This window comes from Amblyomma maculatum, chromosome 3 (genome assembly GCF_055883805.1).
Source record: "Amblyomma maculatum isolate TAMU_Amacu chromosome 3, ASM5588380v1, whole genome shotgun sequence".
Taxonomy (NCBI): domain Eukaryota; kingdom Metazoa; phylum Arthropoda; class Arachnida; order Ixodida; family Ixodidae; genus Amblyomma; species Amblyomma maculatum.
In genome coordinates this window covers 91,001,119-91,022,210 of record NC_139346.1, presented here as the reverse complement: position 1 = coordinate 91,022,210, position 21,092 = coordinate 91,001,119, and the positions used below count along the sequence as shown (strand labels likewise).

The 21,092-nt window shown below is 45.4% G+C and overlaps 3 protein-coding genes across 3 annotated transcripts; 1 reads left to right on the top strand and 2 right to left on the bottom strand.

Annotated features, from left to right (window-relative positions):
- The first annotated feature begins 13,577 nt into the window (after positions 1-13,577).
- LOC146195269 (uncharacterized) lies at positions 13,578-14,364 on the top strand. Its single transcript, XM_084597738.1, has one exon. It carries the CDS (start codon positions 13,580-13,582, stop codon positions 14,246-14,248), a length of 669 nt encoding a protein of 222 aa, XP_084453864.1. The 5' UTR covers positions 13,578-13,579; the 3' UTR covers positions 14,249-14,364.
- Positions 14,159-16,898, bottom strand: LOC146195268 (uncharacterized). The gene is made up of 2 exons (XM_084596760.1): positions 16,555-16,898; positions 14,159-15,491 (listed from the first exon to the last, which is right to left on the bottom strand). Exons 1-2 carry the CDS (start codon positions 16,896-16,898, stop codon positions 15,020-15,022), a joined length of 816 nt encoding a protein of 271 aa, XP_084452886.1. The 3' UTR covers positions 14,159-15,019.
- Positions 16,876-18,361, bottom strand: LOC146195267 (uncharacterized). The gene is made up of 2 exons (XM_084597737.1): positions 18,049-18,361; positions 16,876-17,799 (listed from the first exon to the last, which is right to left on the bottom strand). The coding sequence occupies exons 1-2, from the start codon at positions 18,219-18,221 to the stop codon at positions 17,037-17,039; spliced, it is 936 nt and encodes a 311-aa protein (XP_084453863.1). The 5' UTR covers positions 18,222-18,361; the 3' UTR covers positions 16,876-17,036.
- Between the last annotated feature and the right edge of the window lie 2,731 nt (positions 18,362-21,092).

Below are 21,092 nucleotides of genomic sequence, written 5' to 3'. Positions count from 1 at the left end.
TATGCGAGTTACGTTCTTAATTTCACACAAAGTTTGGAGCTCTAGATAGCTAGGTCTGTTCTCTACAAGGCATCAAAATCACACGAAATTTGAAAATAGCAATAAAGGCAAACGCAGCTTTGACTCAGTTTTTAAAGAAAAATCAAACATCTTCGATTTTTATTAAAATCCCTCTCAAGAATCCCCAGTACCTCAAAAATATAGCAAATTAAAAGTGTTACATTACATTGTTTAAAATTTTAAAAATAAATCCCAGCGCTTGTCCTCAAAATTGCCGATATTCAGCATTACACTCTGGCACCATTCAATACCACGCGTCTAAATCCAGTACTTGCATGGTCACCTCTATGCCAGGGTTATCAATGGTAATTTGGCGTAGTCATTCTAATGCATTCTTCTCTTACTACTTCGCGTCCTGCACCGCGATAAGTGGACATTGTGAGGTCGTCTCGGCTGGCCATTTCTCCCGAAACGTATCCACCTTGACTGACCTTTGCCCTTGCGAGCGCGTTATTTGTTGTCGAAACTACAAGCCAGGGATCCTGCAAGCAGCTACATCGGACAATGTCCGAATTTCGTCCTGCCGGGTTAGAGCAGTTGTATACGCACACGACCAGTTGTTGTTGGATAATAGCCACTGCCGTAGGTCTGCTTCTCTGTCAACATTTTAATGCCTTCCTGGTTCCGGCTGAATTAGGGAGCTCCGCGTTTTCGCGATTGTGGCTTTTCTTGTGCCACATGTTCTCGTGTGGCAATGTGGAAACGACCAGACACTCACCCTGCCAGCAAGTACATTTCTTTTGACAATACCCGAGCTTTTTTGTTCAAACTCGACACACCATTCACATTGGCACATTCTCTTGCCCCTTCCAGGATTAGAGCAATCATACGCACACAACTAGTTGTTGCTGTATAATAGCCACTCTAGTAGGTCCGCTTCTCTGTCAACCTTTCAATGCCTTCCCTGTTCTGGCTGAATTCGTAGAATTCAGCCGGTTCTTGCAAGCTTCCGGCCATCGGGGCAGTCAACGCCACAGAGTTCGCGTGGGGAGCCCTTATATTACAAATGATAGGTTTCGGCCCCTTTGTGAGGCTCCTTCCCTGCCGCGATTTCGCGAATCGCCAGTGTAATGCACCATAAAGAGACAGGTCTGCCTACTTTCGTTTCAACAAAGACCGCAAAAGTGAGACTCCAGAGGAGATCCTTTCTTAACCCATATATATTAGCAAAAATGTACCCGGATGACTTTAACCCCGCGTGCAGGTTCTGTGGCGAAACAGCCACGTATGATCACATACTACGGCATTGTAGAGATGAACTTCCACCTTAGGATCTGTTACTAATTCCTTCTCTTGAGTGATGGGAGGCCGTTCTGGTCAGCTCGGATTCGGGAATTCAAGCCTTGGCCACCGAGTTGGCCTATAATGTCGCCGCAGCCATGGACTGGAGGCTACCGAGAGCTGTCTGCATCTGCATTTTGACGAAATAAATGTTTTCCAATCCAAAACATTCCTCTTAGTGACAGTGTTTGATGTTGATGGTGTGATATAACACCGAAGAAAATAAATATTACTACATAAAAGAAATAAATAAATTAAACAAAGACAGTTTACTTCAGTTTGAGAAAACAGTTCATGAAAACTACACCTACTTTGCGTAAATGTCAGAATTAAAGCTCTCTATTCCAATGTTCAAAGGATGCATCATTGAATATACAATGTTTGCACAGTTTTGTCTAGTTACTATCGACCTGGTAGCCAAGAAAGCAATCCGCCCGTGTTCACTAATCATGAAGGAAAACGAGGAGAAATAAAGACCTCTCTGGGAAAACATTTTGCATTAATATCTGCTTATACATCATTGCACAGGGAAAGCATATAGGAAGTTAGAAAAAAAGTAAGCGTTGCTAATTTGTTATTCTGTCGAGGTGCCTGGAATATAACGTGGCTGAGTTTGAAATGCCTGTGAGGTGCAACTTAACGACGTCCCATGGCGGAACCACGTATCTCCCTATAGCAATGCTCACACCTTACATGCACTCACCCGACTGGCATCAGCTGAATGCGGCTTTTGACGTGGAACCAGCGACAGTGAAAATGTTTTCACAATCTTTCGTGTATATGGCAAATGGTAATGCGCGTCAGCAATGGCATTGCACCTAAGAACTGATGTGCATAAAGCCAAAAGGGCACCATTCACGTATTTGGTAATTATCAGTGGTTTTCGGTAGTTTTCAGCAGTAACATAGAGTCAAGGAATTATCTCATTAGTGAAGCAGAGATTATGCTGCCATTACAGTCCAAAGTATCGCGGCGCAATTGCAAACAGGTTCTGTGCAATCCCATAGCAGGCGTCTTCTGGACCTCGAGTTTCTATATTGAAGAGGCGAAAACAGTGTGGAGAATTTTATTACCATAAAATTTGTCCTTGATTCGTCCTACATACAGACCATGTAACAATAACGGACAGACTGCTTTCTTTTGTGTCCCTGATTTAAGAACAAGCCATATTTAAAGGGACACTGCGGAACGCTCCGTTCAATCAATGCCATCTGTGAAAATTGACTCTTCGGCTCTTTTTCGCCGGTGAGCTTTGTGCCGCAGTAAAGGATGAGTTATCGCTGATAAAGTTGAATTGAAGCATCCTTTCACAAACGGGTGCGATTCATCTTAGGTTGTGGTGGCAACTTGCTCGATCGTATTTTATAAATCATGTTGACTGTATATCTCAAGAGGTTAACGGCTCATTTATAATAGTTAAACTGCAAGGAAGAAACTGTAGAAACAACGGTCTCGCAGCAAAATTTTACGAAACTCACTCTTCGCAAAATTTAAGTAACTTTTAAGGTTGCTCATAACGCTACCCAAGCAGTGGCTGGTCCAGCTCTTATTTTCTTTACTGGTTATTATTAGGGTTCAGTCGGGTAACTACAATAACCGCATCTGCCACTGTATTTCCCCTTCTCTCGCAATTTATTGAGGCAAAGGCAAATTGTGGGCATGATGTGACGTACCGAGCTTGAGAGATCTATTTATGGCGAACTTTAGTTATGAATAAAAACATATGTGATAGCAGCAGGCAACTGAAAGTTATTAGAGTGAATTTAGCTGAATAGATTTGCCAACGCCTAGCTATATATATATATATATATATATATATATATATATATATATATATATATATATATATTTGAGAAACAAATTATTCAGAGGGTAGCTTCTATAGCCTGTTTGCAGTTACGTTCATCACGAAAGCAGTAACCCAGAGCAGCCGTAATATTAAATTGCGCATTGCGCAAACATATTTATAAACCGACATAATGTCTTGCTTCCTCTTTTGTAAATTGCTATAGCCACTCAAGCTTCAAAACGATGTGAACAGCAGAAGGTAAACTCTTCCGCGGTTAACACAAACATTTTAGCATTTCATGCTCTCCGCACTTATTAGTCTGCATATCATTATTCGCAAGCTTCAGAAACATGTTACATAATGGCAACTTTGTAATATGGTTACAGCTGTTCCAGTGAAGCCCTGGCGAAAGTATACTGTTTCGTGGATGTGGCCGCCTTCATCGCGTGCTTGCATCGTGCACGGGTCACGAGGACAACACTGCCATTTCATTTCTAACTTGTATAACGCAATACTCAGTACCTCTAATCACGACGATGTGTCATGAGATACGGAAATACAGGGGAAAATTGTTTATGCGACTTCATACTAATCATGACTCGTCATGATAAGATTGTCACTGATAAAGATTGATTCCCAAAAAGATATGGCGTCACACTAGAGTCACGTGGCAAATTAAGCCGCCTCAGTACAAGTCGCATTTGGCGCTCAAGTCATCCCAATTTAAAACGCACGTAAAAGTCACGCGCACAGAATGCTTGTACGGTGACGACACAACACATCAAGCCGGGGCAAAACATTGTTTTGTCATATGAACGCGCGAGTGCCGCAAATCGCACGTCGTCGGTATCACTAAGGCATGCGTTTTCAATTTTAACCTTTCCAGACCTTTTCGGTTTCGTTACTTAATACGATGATTATATCGTCATCACGATATTTCTTCTGCACGATCTCCCACAAAATGATCCTGCTTTACTGGTCTGCAAGGTTGCACTAACATAACGCCATCGCATTCCGTCGAACAGCGTACAAACAGCGAAGAATAATTGCGATAAGAAGAAACGTTCAGCAAGTTTGAAATAGTGATTCAAGCATTGCGCGCTGGTCCCACAAAATTGTTCCAAAGAGAACCGCGCCTATCAGAACTCAGTGGCAAAAAAAAAAAAAAAAATGTTACTATTGCGGCCATAGAGCGGCGCACAGCATAGCCTCAACGATTGACTCGCAAATTATGGCCTCCAAGATCACCAACGCGCGCGCTGTGTAATCTTGGAGGCCATATTCGAACGGTGGCGAGGCGTTTCCGCCATTTTTCGACGCTCATGAGGCAACGCGTGACTCTAGCAACGCGGCTCCCTTAGCTCCACCACCCGGAGCACCGGAGCAACGGCCGGGCGGAGCGAAGCAAGCGATCATGCCAGCAGCGGTGGCTCTGCTGTTGCAAGGCTCGGCGGCACGCGCTACACGTATGGGCGTCCACCGCGAGCGAGGCAGTTCTGATTTTGTTGGTGATGGGGAAGAAATGGGCTGTATCTGTGATGCTAGCACATGCATGGGATATAAAACACTAATCGCAGACAGGAACAATCAATCTAACCGAAAGGATAACAAGCGGAGCATACGCCGACGCGCGAGCCGACCCTTATAATGACACAGATGACTTGAGGCTCTTGAAAAAATTGCCTCTTTAATTTTAGCTATTTTTGGTGAAAAGTCGCACCAAGTTGTTGCATGAGAACGCAGTTGGCTTCATAACGTGTTGCGTTTCTTTTTTCTTTTAGTCTTTAACCCCCGAAGGCGACTTGAGATTAGGCCGTAACAGAGGGCTCAGGAAATTTCGACCTGTTCTGACCTGCTGTTGTTTGTTAACATGCAGTGACAGCGCACAGTGCTCGGGCGCCTTGCATCTATCTAAAAACGGGCGCCGTAGTCGATGTTTAACCCCTACTAGTATTTAGCGGCCGGGTGTCTCACGCCCACGTCACGAACGCACCAAAAATCGGTTGCCACGCATCGATCCTTTGCATATTTGCATATATAGTACGGAATGCACCCCCCCCCCCCCCAAAAAAAAAAGAAAGAAAAAAATGTCGACGCCATAGAAGCATAGAAATTCAAATAACAATTATGCTGTGTTTTTCACTTCTAACCACGCTTGTAATCCCTGCCTATAATCATTCCTTAATTGGCAAAATATAATCAAATCCTTTACGCTCTTCGCATTTAGCCTATATATATATATATATATATATATATATATATATATATATATATATATATATAGTTCTTGGCAACGAAGAAATTGTTTTGCGAATAATTTAGTTAAGGAGTTTTGTTTTTTACAATTTCCGTCGCTCTTGCCAGTAATATATAGAGCAGTTCCATTTATTACTTTTCGTTTCCGCGTAAACTTGCTTGTCATGCAAACTAGCTGGAAAGAGCAGTACGAGCAGTCATGTACTATTTTGTTGCGTTCCATTTATTACCTCTTACATGCAAGCAGCACCGCGAGTAACTCATTTTTTAATCAGCGGAATCTACTGACTTTAAAGCATGAGCTGTAACGGAGAACGTAGGGCGACCATTTCTCCCGAATATTTGTTTGGGGACACAGTACAAATTTTCGAATCAAGGTAATCGGGAAGGGTTATTGTGATATACCAAGAGTAATACGGCGCCATGGCTGCGTGCTAAATACTACAGCTGTCAAACATCTGTCTTCCTTCGTCGCTTGAGGTGGTGGTGGTGAAAACATTTATTACATTGCATAGAGGTATATACACTAGGTGGGATGCCTAGACAGGTACTCGACTGGCGTTTGCCGCCACCCGGGCGCGCTGCGTTAAGACCTCTTGGGCTTCTAGGGTGCAGCAGCCGGACAGGGTCGCCTCCCAGTTCTGTCGGGTGGGTTTGGGGATAGGGGGCAAAAGTGGGGTTTTCTGGCAGGCCCACACCATGTGGTAGGTGTCAGACATCTCCCCACAGTGCGAGCACAGCCCGTTGAATTGCGGATCAAAATGTTTTAGAGTAGCCGGGCACAACAATGTATTAGTGAGCTGGCGCAGGAGCACCCGCTCGTTAGCCTTCCCCAGCCCTTTGAACGGGATGGGAAGAGTTTGGTGCGTGGATCTGTAATATTCACATATTTCTTTAAATTTGGAAACTGGGCTGAAATCAAAATCCTGGTCCGCATCGGTTCGCGTGGGAAATGCCCGGAGAGAGAGCGCGCGGGCGGCGGCGTCGGCTGCCTCATTCCCTTGGAGACCTTGGTGACCTGGAGTCCAAACGAGAGATCGGTACGCGGGATCCGAATCTCGACCACAATTTTGGTATATGCATAAGCTAGGGGAGCAGTCCACCCTTGCTGGACGTTCCGACAAGCCCCTCGCGAGTCGGTTATGATGTATTTGGAGGAGGAGTCAAAGGCTGCGAGGGCGATGGCAACCTCTTCTGCGTGGGTTGGTGACTGCAACATGTCCAAAGAGGACCATAATGGTCGGCGCCTGGTGCGAGCGGAAGCCTTGAACCGCCATTATGGAAGCAAACCAGGAGTTTTCTACGTGGCCCGAACCCTAGGGGTTGGTACACAGCCGCGGTCACCCACAAGGGCAAAACAGTAGATGGCCTTACGTTCAAGGCCCAGTCGCTTGAGGAGGCTGAGAGATTCTTGCTCTTGTTTCTAGTGGAGATGCATCTTGACGCACCCAGATGCAAAGTAATACGCTTGGCAATTGATACGTTTCTCCGTTGTCACCCCTGTGCTCAGAACATATATCTATAAAGGGCACCGGAATAAAGAAAAAATGCTAAAAACGTAAAGAGAAAGCCCCGAGCAGCACAAACATGCGTGCGTTCAGCTTTGAAGCACGCTCGCAAACCGCCGAGATCACGGTGGCCGAGACCAGCGCAGTGAACGCCAACAGCGAGAAAGTGGGGGAGGCAAGCGGCGCCCGTAGTGCGGCGGCCGCCGCCATTTTTCGACACGCTTGAGGAATGAGCCTATGTGGTCACCGGGTCACCACGGAGTCCGACGATATGTGTCGGCCTTTTTAAATATGACGCAGTCACAAACAGTGAAGTAATTAAAAAAAGTTGAATTAATTCGATCTCTGAAAAACCCTGCTTTGCATATAATAAAAAAAAAAAAATTACTCAGACCTGCAGGTTGGGGCAAATTTCGCGACACCGCGAATTTCATACCACCCCTTGTCAAAATTTCAGCACCATAATTACAAATTATAACCCTTCAACGATTTCAGTTCAATGCGCAGCAACAACGTACCTTAGGGTTTCGCAGGGTGCGGATGTCGACGTCGTTGCGACGATCGACACACTTCCACTTAATCCGACGAGTACGTGTCATTAGGGAACGAAAACACACGCACTTTTGGTCTGCTTTCATAGTTGCCTTTGCATTTGGGAACGCAGCAGCGACCCATCGCTTCCACAGCAAGCACCCAGGTCAATCACAAATTCACAACTTTCCACTCGGAACTCCCAAGCACAAGAGCAATAGGACGCAGCACCGCGTGCTGACACCCGCGCATCCGGCAACACGAGGCGACGTTGCATGGCTGATTGACACATGAGGTGGGTGTTTGTCAGTTCCGGGGTTGCAGATGGGCCTAGGCAGGTCGATGGTCAAAGTAGTGTGACGTCACATAGGAGGAGAGGGAAAGCGCACATGCCTTGAAGATTCTAAATGACCCTGGTTGAGGCATTGGAAAATGCCACTACTCCCCCTTGCGACTGTATAGTCCTTTGCATCAAGCGAGGGAGTCGCCGAAATTCCTCCTCTCTGGACAGTAGGAAACAGGCTTCGCTGTATCTTCCACAGTGCTTGCGCGGGATACACTCGAGTGTCCAGTGAACAATATGGTAGCACCCAGGAAGCCTGTGAAGAAATGACCAAAGTTAAAGCGCACAATAATATGAGGACAGCGAAGAAGACATGAGACACACTGTCCTCGTGCGCTTTAACTTTCGTCATGTATCACCAACACGCCCAAACAACCATTTTGCTGAGCCTGTGAATTTCGCTGAACCTTCTGATGTCCCACACGGTCCTTTATTCCTATCGCTCCCCTCTATACTTCACCTATTGTTGCCGGCGTTACCTGCCGGCGTTACCTGCCGCTGCAGAGCGCTTGTTCCCTTCTCGCGTCGCCTTCCTACCATAGCTGTCACTCCAGCGCGCAGCTTTGTGAAGTGTTCAGTGTTGACTGTGATATAGGGGACCAGTGGACATTGTTTTTTCATGCATTCTCGTATTGCTATGTGCGCGTCTTTCCCTCTGCTCATGTGCATGCAATGGCATATATTGACGATATAGCCATTTTCTCGTCAACCTGGGCGGAGCACATCAAACACCTGCAGGTGGTACTGGAGATTCTGAAAAGGGCAGGCTTAACGGCAAACGCTGCCAAATGCAAGTTTGCACAAGGGAAGGTAAAGTTTAGAGCACATCACTCGAAATTTCAACTAAGACATGCCCATGAAAAGAAAGTACAATCAGTACCTTACTGACCTATCGTACAACGTTCCAGTTCGTTCTAAATGCCGTCTCAATGTAGCAGATCGTGATAATCAGTCACAAGCCTCGTCGAACGAAAAAAGAAACAGCCATTATTACAAGCTGTTCGTGATGATTCGGAATCTTCTTCGGAAGACCTGAGCGTCGTCAGAGGACGCGATGCAGCGCAGGAAACTGTCACTTTGTTCTGCATCTAATCACGACGAAAGTATTTTCTGGCCGTGAAGACTGTTTCGCTCAAGCGAATGCTGAACCGACCCTGCTGCACGACATCGGGAACAGTACCGACGTGGATTCATCAGATTAATCAAGCAGCGAGGACTCGGAAGACTCGGCCAACGATGCTGTACCGTCGATTGTAGAGAGCGACGATTACCTGATATGATGGTACTTTCTTCTGTTTGTCGCACTCTCCGTAAGTTAAGAGAGCGGCAAAGTAATTGGTAACGTATGTTCATTCCTTCTTGGCAGCAGGGAACCATATGAGAAATATCCCCCCTCCCTTCATTCTCATTTGAACTATTTATTTATTTGAAGAGGTACCTTCCTATCATAAAGTAATTGGAGATGAGAATGGGCTGCGGCCCTTGAATGCAAGCGAACATAACAAATGAGTAAATGGATCCGAGTCCTTTACTTTACACAATTCATGTTAGCATTCTTGAATAAACAACGGTCGCGAATCAATGTGAATGATGTTATCCTACTCTACCGATGCCTCGGTTAAGATAAAGGGAAGTTGAGGAGAGCATGTTGCCGGGCTAGTTGGTGATCCATTGGGTAAAACATTTAGTAGAAACATAGGACAAAGAAGAAAACATAAGACGTTTGACAAGCGCTAAGTACCAACTCCTTATTCAAGCCGAAGTACACAGCTTCTATATGAAAACATCGACCATGCGCAGAAGGGGACAGATAAAACAGTAGTAGTTAATGCAAAGACATGTATAGAAAGGCACATTCCGCCGAGTACATGTGTACAGACGTATCGCTAACACAACGATCGGATAGCTTATCTGTATGATATGCCTCTAATAGAAGTCTTGCCTTATAATTCCCACTTTTGCCCAGCATCGTCGTCTTCCCGAATCCTGCCCTACACTTACAAGAAGCAATGTGCCGCACAAGGTTGACGTTTTCGTCTTTAATTTCAACGTTTCGAGCATGCCAGTTTGGCCAACATATGAGGCACCACAAGAGAGGGGGATTTGGTAAACCACTCCCACTGTACAGTTCACATAGGGCGACACGTGCTTTTTGCTGCAACCCCCGCCGGCACACCTGGAAAGCTTGTTGGGTGTCTGCCCGCAACTTTTCCAAGGTTGTGAGACAAACGGTTTACATAGGGCACCGCAACCGGCTTGGAAGAACGGGGTTCAGCTCTTCTTCGGTGCCATTCTCTTTTTGCAGGATGGCCTCAGCTACAGCTGATATGACCGGTCTAGGGTAACCTGCTGCTACTAGCCTCAAAACCTGATCATTCAGACTATCTTGCAATTTATGAGGGCAAAACTTTTGAAGCGCAGACTCTAAGCAAAGTGAGGATATGGCTCTTTCAACAACTTTAGAGTAACTTAATAAATCTTTTCTGGATCTGGGGGAATGCATCCAGCAAAGATGGTCATCGCAGAACATCAGCTCGGGGTCTAAAAAAGCGAAGTATTATATCGGGAAGTTCGTAGGTGAACACTAACCCTTGTCTGAGTTGATTAAAAAGAAGATAAAACCAGATTAATGACATGGGCGGAGGATGTAAAGGTCCTCGTTTCTAAAAAAATTAAAACGTCGTCGACATATCTAGAAACTTTAAAAACAGGCCCTCCTTGAACAGACTGTGCACGTAGGCGGTCAGTTGAAGATAAAAATATGTCACATAAAATGGGCGCCATGCAAGAGCCAATACAAATGCCTTTACGCTGCAGAAAAAACTGATTGTCAGGAGAGATGAAGGTCACCTGTAAATAACGTTCTAGTAATGTTAAAAAATTATCGAGAGAAATCCCAGCTGCGTTCTGGAAGGCCACAGCCCCCGAAGCTTCCCCCAATGCAGTCTCTCACAGAAACTAACAATTCGGCATGCGGCACTGAATAAAACAAATCTTTTACGTCAATAGAAAAGGCGAAAGCTATCCGATCATTGTTCTGCACAAACTCAATAACCTCTTGCGATGTTTTTTTCAGAAGGGGATCATCCACAGGAATAGGCTTAAGTTTGTTCAACAAGAAATTGCTCACGTCGTGCTGCCAAGAACCGCTCTCGCTAACGATGGTCCTGAAAGGCGTTTCCGGTTTCTGTGTTTTGGCCGAGAAAAAAAGCGCCAAACGCTTCCGCGAACTAGCATCAATAGCTTTTGCTAGTGAGGGCAACTGCAGGCTTTTACAAAAAGCTATCAATTTTGTTTTTACCCTCACTTGGCTGCTTTCAACATGAACAAAATTTTTGCGCACTGCTTGGAGGGCTTTTTCAATATACAAGCCATTAGGCATGACAACGAACATGCCTTCTTTGACTGTAGTAGGCTTAAACCACAATTTTTAAAATATCTAACTATCGAATTCGCCTATAACACTCCCATCTTAAGGGACATTGGATATTTGGCGTACCTTTTCAAACAGTCCATTCCTTCCAGAAGGCATCGTTCCTGGTCCTCTTCTGGAGCCTTTGAGGATATGCTCCTGTTGATGGCTAGAAGTTCATGGGCGGGGACCTTAGGCTGAATGCCAAACTTCAGACCTTTCTCCAGGACACGCAAGATCCTTTCAGGGACAGAAGCTCCACCGGCGAAGATGACACGCTCTTTCTTGTCAGTCGTAATCTTGGCAGACATGGAACGAAGATGTCCAAGGTTGACTTTCCAAAGCTGCTCAATAAGGCGTGAAGCCAAAAGCTTGGAATCAGTAAACTTCTTATTGGCGATCCAACTGGGATACACACTTAGACATGGAACTCTCGACCAGTCATGAAAGAGCCGGATTTGGCGCTACAACTCTGAGCGCAAAGTCTTGATGAAACGCTTCACATGGCCCCATGAAGGTTGTATGGGTCCAACAAGAGCACTCACACTGTCAGGAGTCACCCCTATCCTGAGGCAGAAGGCTAACCTCCGAGACTGACATATTGCGTTGACAATTTGTACCACAAGAAGATCGATGAGGAATTAACTAGAAGGCGGAGACACACAAAGAATGGGCCTCCTTCTACTGCCCCCATAAATCTTCTTGGGGTGCAAATTGTCAGCGCATTGTCAAACATTGTAAGCTTTGCGGGGGCGTGCCTGCGTTTGATACCACGTGTGTGCTTGGTAGGGGAGGCGCAAGGTTAGGTCGTGAGATATGAGGCATATCCCATTAGCAGGGAAGGCGATAAGTGTGTCAGCGCGCCTTCAATCACCTTGTCTAGAAAAGAAGTGCACCTCAAGAACAGTTTGCCCCATTTTGATTAGTTTTCGCTTGTATGGTTTTTCACCCAGTCTGCGCATGCGCTGCCGAAGTGCTTTTATGGAACTTTCTAAGTAAAACATCAGTTGATTTTTGGCGCTCGTCCTCTCTTCTTCGATGTCTGTGTCTCTGTTATATGCGCTAGTCTTTTTATCAATGAATACTGCTTTCAGTTTTGCGGCTGACAAAGAAGCTAGTTGAAAACGTATTTTTTATCGGTGCTCTCGAAAGGGAGAAATAGGAGAGTTTCCTAATTCAGCGCCATCTGGCGAGTGAAGCAAGAAGCCTTTGCTGCCGCCATTAGCTTGGCGAGCCACTTCGGTAGAGTCCGTACGCGCGCGTACGCGCGTATAGCTGTGACGCTATCCGCGTGGAACCGCGCGTTTTCTCCGTGTTGCCGTTCCATCGTTTCAACTGCTGCGTTGAAAAGTGTGCCAGAATCATGCCCGTGCACTGCTGTGTGCCATTGTGCAAGCAAAGAGGAGTGCTCGACGAAAAGGGCTCAAAGGCAAGTAGGCTTGTTATCAGCCTTTTCGCATTCATGCACTTGTCTCAGTTCATGCGTGACCTTGTGTCTACTTCTTTTCTTTTAGGTCTCCTTCTTTTGCTTTCCGAGGGACGCTTATTGGAAGAAGAGGTGGCTTATTGCGATTAAACGCGACGAGGGCAAGTTTTTCACCGTTACGAAGTTCACGAAAGTTTGCTCGAGACATTTCACGGAAGACAGCTATCTTCCGAATGTAGCGGGGAACCGGCGTTACCTGAAACAAGATGCTGTGCCGGCTGTGTTTGCCTTTTGTGCGTCGAAGCCTCCACCGAGAAGAAAGCCTCGCAGCAGACAAGCATGCAGCCTAAACTCGACCACCACCGGTGCTAGCGCCGCTACATCCGATCTTGTGCCGACCACTGATTTTGAAACCGAGCCATCGGATGCGGCAGAAATGATCTACGGGAGCATTCCTGCCGAGGCCAGCACGTCGAACAGCATCGGTGACGACGCTACGTGCGATTGCGTGTGTTCGCGTGAGGTTGCGGATCTCAAGGAAAAAGTTGACGCACTGACGGCGCACATTGAAACCCTTGAGGCAAAGCTTAAGGGCCAAGCAGAGGAACTCAGTTTGACAAAATCCTCTTTGTACAGGGCGCAACGTGAGCGTGAGCTGGTAGAAGCTAAAAATGTACAGCTTGAAAAACAAACGAGTCGAAAATTTTCTGTTGAATGTTTTCAGGACAGCCCTGAATACATGGCATTTTACACCGGCCTTCCTAGCTATGAAGCTTTTGTAAGGTTTTTTAACTTCCTTGATCCAGGGGAGAATTGCGAAAACCTTAAGGTCTGGTCAAGGAGTTATACACAGGGCTCTAACAATGCTGGAAGGCCCCATTTGCTGCCTGCCAAAGAACAGCTGTTCTTAGTGCTGGTCAGGCTTCGTGTTGGGCTGCTGGAACAAGACCTAGCCTACAGGTTTAGGATTTCGATGGCAACGGTATCCAGGCTGTGCACAACCTGGATAAGCTTCATGTACCTTCAGGTAGGCCAGCTTAACCTTTGGATGTCAAGAGAACTAGTGAATGAATCAATGCCAGCTGCGTTTATCGCACAGGGGTACTCTAGCACTAGAGTAATCATAGATGCAACCGAAGTAAGGTGTGAGGTCCCAAGCTCTCTTGTACTACAGTCACAAACTTTCTCTACCTACAAGTCGGCAAATACATTTAAAGCATTGATTGCTATATCACCAGATGGGACAATCACTTTTTTGTCAAAACTATTTGCCGGATCGATTTCCGACAAGGACTTGGTGCAAAAATGTGGATTCCTAAAGCTTGAGTTTCAGCCTGGAGACACTGTAATGGCTGACAAGGGATTTAAAATAGACGAATTGCTCAACAAGATTGGTGTCACATTGAATACTCCTCCATTCTTACGTAGAGAATGTTTCACAGCAGAAGAAGTAACTGAAACACAAGAGATTGCAGCACTTAGGATTCATGTTGAAAGGCGAATTCAGCGCATCAAAGCATTTCACATCTTTGACAGGCCAGTCCCACTCACCATAGCGCCTGTCATCAATGAAATGTGGGCTGTTTGTGCATTTTTGACCAATCTCCAGAGCCCACTTATAGGGTGCGGCGATACTGAATAGTGCATTTGCACTCTTTGGTAGCCCTTTTTTTAATTATTGTATAAGTATGCATGTTCTTCCCTTATTTTCCCCTTATTATTAGTGGATACGTGATGTTACTGTATGATGTTTTATTATGCTGCATGTTCTGAGCAGCGTATCGGGTGCCTGGGCTCCGTCAAGCACAGTACATCTACCTTTTGCCCTTGCATCCAAGACCTCGTTGTGTGAATATCAGTGTCATAATGTCACTAGTATATGTTTAGTGTCAGTTTGTAAAAAATAGTGAAGCAGTTCTGTTCTCATTTTATTGCGAAAGCAATACTACTTGCACTTTCAAGCCTTCAGCGTAGCGAGGCGGTGAGCTGCCAACTTGTGTCTCTCATTTCTCATGGGACGGTTATGTCCAAATCAGCCTGCCAGGACCCTGGCATTCATGTTACTAATATAGCCCCAATAAGGCACGTTCATAGGGCATGGTAATAGAGAGCTTTATATGTGGGCTGGCAGGAGCTGCCAACTTGGGTCTCTCGTTTCACATGGGACGCTTATGTTAGAATCAGCCTGCCAGGACCTTGGCATTTCGTTACCCCTATAGGTCACTAAGGCACGCTCATACGGCTTGGTTAAAGCGCAGCTTTATGTGTGGGCTGGGGAAGAAGAAGATGAAGAGAATAATTAGAAGAAGAAGAATGCTCGGTCACCCGCAGCTATTGCTTTCGCTCAATATTCGGTTCAGCAGCGTTGAACTCTTCTAATTTTTTTTTTTCAAGATCTTAGATGACCTGCAGTTTATTGTTCTGCCAGAAATGGGAGAAGGGTGTCAAAGTAGAATTTGTCGAGTTTGTTTCGGCATAGCTGCCATGCAGCTTCATCGAACCTTATTCTTTCAATCACAATAAAATGTGGCGAATAGACCACAAAGTCTGCCCAAGTGAGGCCAGTTAGTGCCATTTGTCCAAGAACTTGATAATAATAAGCATCTTGGCGATCAAGCCTGATAACACCGGTGGCATCCTTCACGAGGCATGACCCTTCTAACCTTGGAAAATCCACATCCTTCATTGAGTAAGGACACTTAACCTCAATAATTCCATGGCTGCCTTCTTCTGGGTCCCAGACTATCCTATCTGGTGAGGCTCCCAGCCACGGGCAAGCTGGACTTACAGCAAGTCCACAGTGGAATGTCTGCACGTCGTGCTGAAGGGCCTGCATTGTCGTTGCATATTGGCGTATGGCTTGCAGCTCATTTGAAATGCCGTACCTGAAATAAGGACAAGAAAGCTGGTTCTACACTGCACTAAAAGCAACACCTCCAGTTCATAAAAGAAAGACTGCCAGTGAAAGCAGAAATATGACCATTATTAACCCACGCTGAATGAGGTTAGCTAACTTGTAATGCGTTAAAAGTGATTTTTTTACAAGACAGCATGAATGATTATGACAACCTGCTCATGGATAGGAGAAAGTAGTTTTTCATGTTGTCACAGACCAATGCCAGCAATACTATGTTTGGGAACAAGCTGGTGGTGTACGTGTTGACGCAGAATTTTCCCTTTTGCTCTATAGTTTCTGACCTCACATAGTTACGCCTTTAATGTACTGTATGCCCTTAGTGTGAATTCATATAATTGGTCTAGCTTACATTTTTTATTGTTCCTTCTCTTGTCACATTTTAGGTTTTGCATTAATGTTACATATACTAGATTATGTTACTCCCTTTGTCCACTTTTATCTTGTGTTTCTTGTGTTTCTCCTTGCCAGTACTTAAAAGCTTGTTAATTATTTAACTTCTCCGAGTTCCTTTTAGATCTCTGACGCCCCGACACACATGAACGTCACACGGGCTGACCGACTTTTAAGTGTTGTCCAAACCTCGCTTTTAGATCGGGAAAAGCGTGAAGTCCCTGTGTCTCCACAGCTTACGCCTGGCAGCCAGTCGACGAGAAGTTGGTGACACATGTCTAAGTTTGAATGCGAATGTACAAAAAGGGCGACCACTGAGCAATTAATAAAAGGCTTTATTTCATGCAGTGGTGTTTTGCTATTTTTTCATGCTTGGATGCTACCAGTGTTTGTTTACAGTGCTGCTGAAGACTTCATGGCCTATCAACTAGCATCTACTGGTGCCTTTCTGTCATTTTATAATGCCTTACTACAGAGTCCATACCTAGTGTCCATACTAGTAAAAGTTGCCAAAAATTGTAAAATGCTGCAACAGATCACCCTAAAGATTGATGAGCTGTAGAAGCAGTGCATGCAAGCATTACAGTGAGCACCTGTTTGCGTTTGCATTTACAAGCAAAATAGTATTTATGGATGCTTACTGGATTGCTCTTACTCGTGACAGATCCCTCTCGGCAGTCAAGTTTTTGAGACCCTTCACTGTCCAGTTCTCACGTTTCATAACTGCACCAAAGTTGGATGCAGTCAGTCGCTGACGGCGGGCTGCCTGCCATGCAGCACTCTTGTTTTGCCCACGGCTACTTTTCTCCAACTGGTGAGCCTCGGTGATAGTAAGGGTTAGAGATTGCAAAAAGAAAAAAAGGAAAATATGCTTGCACAGGTAAAAAGTAACATTTACCAGATAGATTGTAGCAGCAGCTGTACTTATAACACATTCATATTTGAGAGAAGCATTAGTTTGCTGTGCACTATGGTTGACATGCATATCCTCATATGTTTGCGCTGGGTGAGCAGTGACGTTCAGCACTTTACCATATTTAGACGAAGCCCTGTGTTTGCACTCTGTATGTTATGTGCATTTAAGAAAGATAATGTTAGGAACTGTAGCTGCAGACATTTTTTTCTAACATACTAGCCACATTTGTATTACTAAAGATTGTCTTACTACAACTTCTGTATTTACCTCAAGTATGGCTTTCTGTGATGCTGGCAGGTTTTGAGATGAAGCGACATACAGTGATGTTGAAGGTATGATAGTTGGTTCTGGTGGAACGGAGTCGGCTCCTCTTGATGTGGAACCCAACTTGATTTCTGGACTAATATGAGTGGAAAAATGATGAGGCATTAACGGCTTCTGGCTCCATAACATACTGCCTTCGCAAGTTTCCCCGTAGGCAGAACTTGAAGGTTTCACTGTCATTGCCTGCAAATGCTTTGAAAATGGGGTTGGTGCCAGTTCTGCGAGATCTTGACCAAATTTCAGAGCAGCTTTTTTAACATCCTCTGCAAGCCTGGGTTTTTTGCGAGCTTCATAAAGTCGAGAGGCCGTGGCACACTCCCTACCACCAGGCCGTACGGACCTCCGATCTACATCATCTACCGCGCTGGATGATATTTTATCCCCACGCGGTCGTCTCCACTTCTGCGGCAGCTCCGTGCAGGACAGCTCAGGCGGCGGTTCTTCATACCCTTGCTCTTTGAGCAACACAAGTAACTTGAGCAGTGCCAGAGCATGGTGACACACACCACTCTCCCGCGCAGCGCACTCGCATGTGCAGCCGTCGATGAAACCATCTTGCGTTATCACAACACTGACTTGGTATGGCGATGCAGTCTTTTTCTGGCTTCTAAAGCACCGCGCGCGTACACGCACGAACCTGGAGTCACTGCACAAGAAAAAAAAAAAGACGAGAGTTTTTGATTGATGTTGCTTACAGCACAACCGAAGTAAAAAAAAAATAGCTGGCACTCGGTTTAACCGGCCATGGCTGCTCTGAGTGCATTCGCATAAAGCTTGTGCGCTCTATTTTCTCACTCAGAATGAGAATGAGCATAGGCGGTTCAGCGAACAGAACGCATCTAGCATTCGAAGACGAAAAAAAAAAAAAGCATAGTCGCAGAATGTGGCAGCTTACCGTATAGTGAATGGTGACGTTTCAATGGAAGCGCACTGAACGTAGCTCTCGGCGACAAACTTGTGGCTGCGCTCATCGTTCCGATTGCCGAGGCTTCTGGAAGCGCTGTACGCTTGTATTCTGTCGATGGTGAGGCTCTTCGGGACAGGAGAAAGGCTTCTGGACCACGACATTGCTAGCGAAGAGGAGTTATACGGTACAAATAGGCTCAACCCAGCAAGGGAGAACGCGGACGCTAGGTGAGCAGCGGCGTTCGTCGCCAAGCTAATGGCGGATGGCGTCGGCGACCAGTGTTGCCGGACCGAATTAGGAAACTCTCCTATTGCGATTAACGGCTGTTAGTGCGCGCCCCTTCGGGCCATGAAAAACGATCCGCGGACATTATTTACAAAGCGCGCATGTTGGCAGGCTATTAAATATTTAAAAAAAATAAATCACATGAATTCGGAACCACTGCCCGAACGCGATAGCCAAGCAACACTGTTTGAGGGACTGGAGTCTGCACTTCTTACCTTGTTAAGGTTAAGAGATTCAAGAATAATGCGAAAGCCCGGCATCTCTGTCCTTTAAGTTCAGGGAAAGGAAAGATGCAGTCTTTATTTGTTTATGGAAAAGTAGCGCGAAAAAATGAGGACACAGAAGAAGGCAGAGACACGGCGCAAGCGCTTGTAAAAGAAAGGAAAAATTTATTAATTTCCAAATACTACAGGCATCACTGCAGCCATTGGGGTTACAGAAGATAAGTGGGCAAAGAATGCTCCTCCAAAGTGTTAAATCAGCTCATTCAGCAATCAAAGCGGGCGGGCGATTGCATTTTCAATTGCGTAAAGAAATAAAATAATTTCAAAATTGTTTCGTCCTAGCACAATCTGTTCACGTCCCACCTGCATTGTTCAATCTAGACGACCATTGTGTTGCACAGAACAAGCGTTATTCCCATAGCAAACTGTTTGGTTGTGTAATAACTACAAATATTTTAACCAGTCAATATACCTACGCACTTGGAACCCCTACAAAGTGTTCTGCTTCAGCATATTAACTTCAGATGAACGCCTGCGACAATCTGTTGATAGGAACCTGACAGTGCGCTGTTGCTAGCGCTCCATTTGCTCGATATTTTCGGGTTGTATGGATCCAACTCCATTGAGGCGTACGCTAGGACTTGTCGAACCATAGCCCGGTATGATTACACAGGTATAATTTATTTGTTGTGCAAGTTGTATAAATTCCTGAATAATTCAGTGCATTCGTCGTAATATATTAGTATCTCACTTAATAATGAAAGCAATTGTTGGACCCAGGTACTTAATGAATGCGACTGTATTTATGCACTGATTACCAACCTTGTAAACATAGTCCGAAAGACGCTCCTTGGTTGTTAGTCATTTATGCAGTCTTTCAGAAGTTCATGTCCCTTAATTCATACCTGTCCGCGTGATTACGCGACTTCAAGTCGCAGAACTCCCCATCGAATCCGCGGTGCTTCACAGTCCTTCCTAGGGATCGAATGTTCAAGAGTGCCTGCGCGTGCGTGGACCACGTGTTGCGCATGCAGTTTTTGGTTACACATGTCAACGATCAATGCAGTAGTGAAGCCACTGAAGCCTACTAATTCGCACAGGTAATCGTATTCTTCGCCATGCATTCATCGCTCGGGCATGAGGCGATTTCGTGATCTGTGACTTAGCGGGCCGCAAACAAGGGTGCTCACACCACCGCTGGTTCCGACTTCATCTAATTAAAGCGCTTTTGGCTGACGAAACCGCCCTGCACATGGGTATAAAGATAAGACCTTACTAACTGAAATATTTGTACCTATCCATAGCTGAATGGAGTCCGAACTGATCTACACCTCTCACGCGGTAGGAGACGGAAGACGCTGAAAAGGCACGAAGTTCGAATATTCGTTGAAATCTTGCTTGGAGTGAAGCAAGACGCAGGCCAGTGTGAACATTCGTTGCCGATCGGTGCTTATCGCGAATCGACAAAACTGTCGCCCGACCCTCGCGAGTCACGCAACGTTGAGACAGCAGAACGGTAACGTGATGACGTTCTGTGAGCTCGACGCAACGACACGAAATAATAATCTCTGGCTTTCCAGGCTGGAAAATAACAATTTTTGCCTAGTAAACTGGTGAGCGTTGCCTTCTAGGCGCCGCCAACAGTGAAAGGGCTCTTTGACACTGAGCAAGAAGAGCAGTTAAATCAGGCTAAAAAAAAAAAAAAAAAAAAAAAAAAGCCTCTCAGCCTCCTGGCTGAGGCCTGCGCAAATATAATATTCTTTTTTTTAGATGACACGGATGACTGCAGTGCTCTTTGCCACGCACCGTCACACAACTGATCTAACGTGATTGCATCATGAACATAAGCGAGTACACAAAACCACGCTGCCGCGAAGGTTGCGCACAACAGCGCAGCGCTCATGAGTCAACATCGCAGTGGTGAACCACGGGACGACAGGAAAATTATGCCACAAAAGAAAATGCTATGTCTTTGTACGAACTAATACCGGACTAAACAATAGGCATGTGCCAAGCAATGAACTGCTGAGTTTGCGAAATACCTAACCGCAGAGAGCGGTGTATAATGACAACTGTCTCTATCTGCCTCGATCTACTGAAGACCAGAGTGCACGTGTAAATAGAAGTCTTAAGCTATTTGCGAATAAATGGACGCCCTTGTATATTTATTAATTCCTGCTGTTTTGCATGCATAGACAACAGAGCTTGCCGTTTGCTGAACTTCAACCGACTAATCAAAGAACTCCACGAAGCAGTCATAAGATAGAAACTGTTATCTTGCATTACTTATGTCATCGTCATCTCCGTGATGATCGGCTGTAGCGGCGGCGAGCAGCGGCTGCTTTCGGCGTTCTTTCTCTACTTATGTCTAACGCTTGGGAAGCGTTTTCCAACTGATTAACCAGCAATATTATCGTAATAGTTGTTTCGTGAGTGAGAGGAAACTTGATGTAGACAAAAAAAAAGTATATTGCTTCGTAGGGAGACTGTCTATCATGCGAGTCATTAGCGAGGCGTCGACTT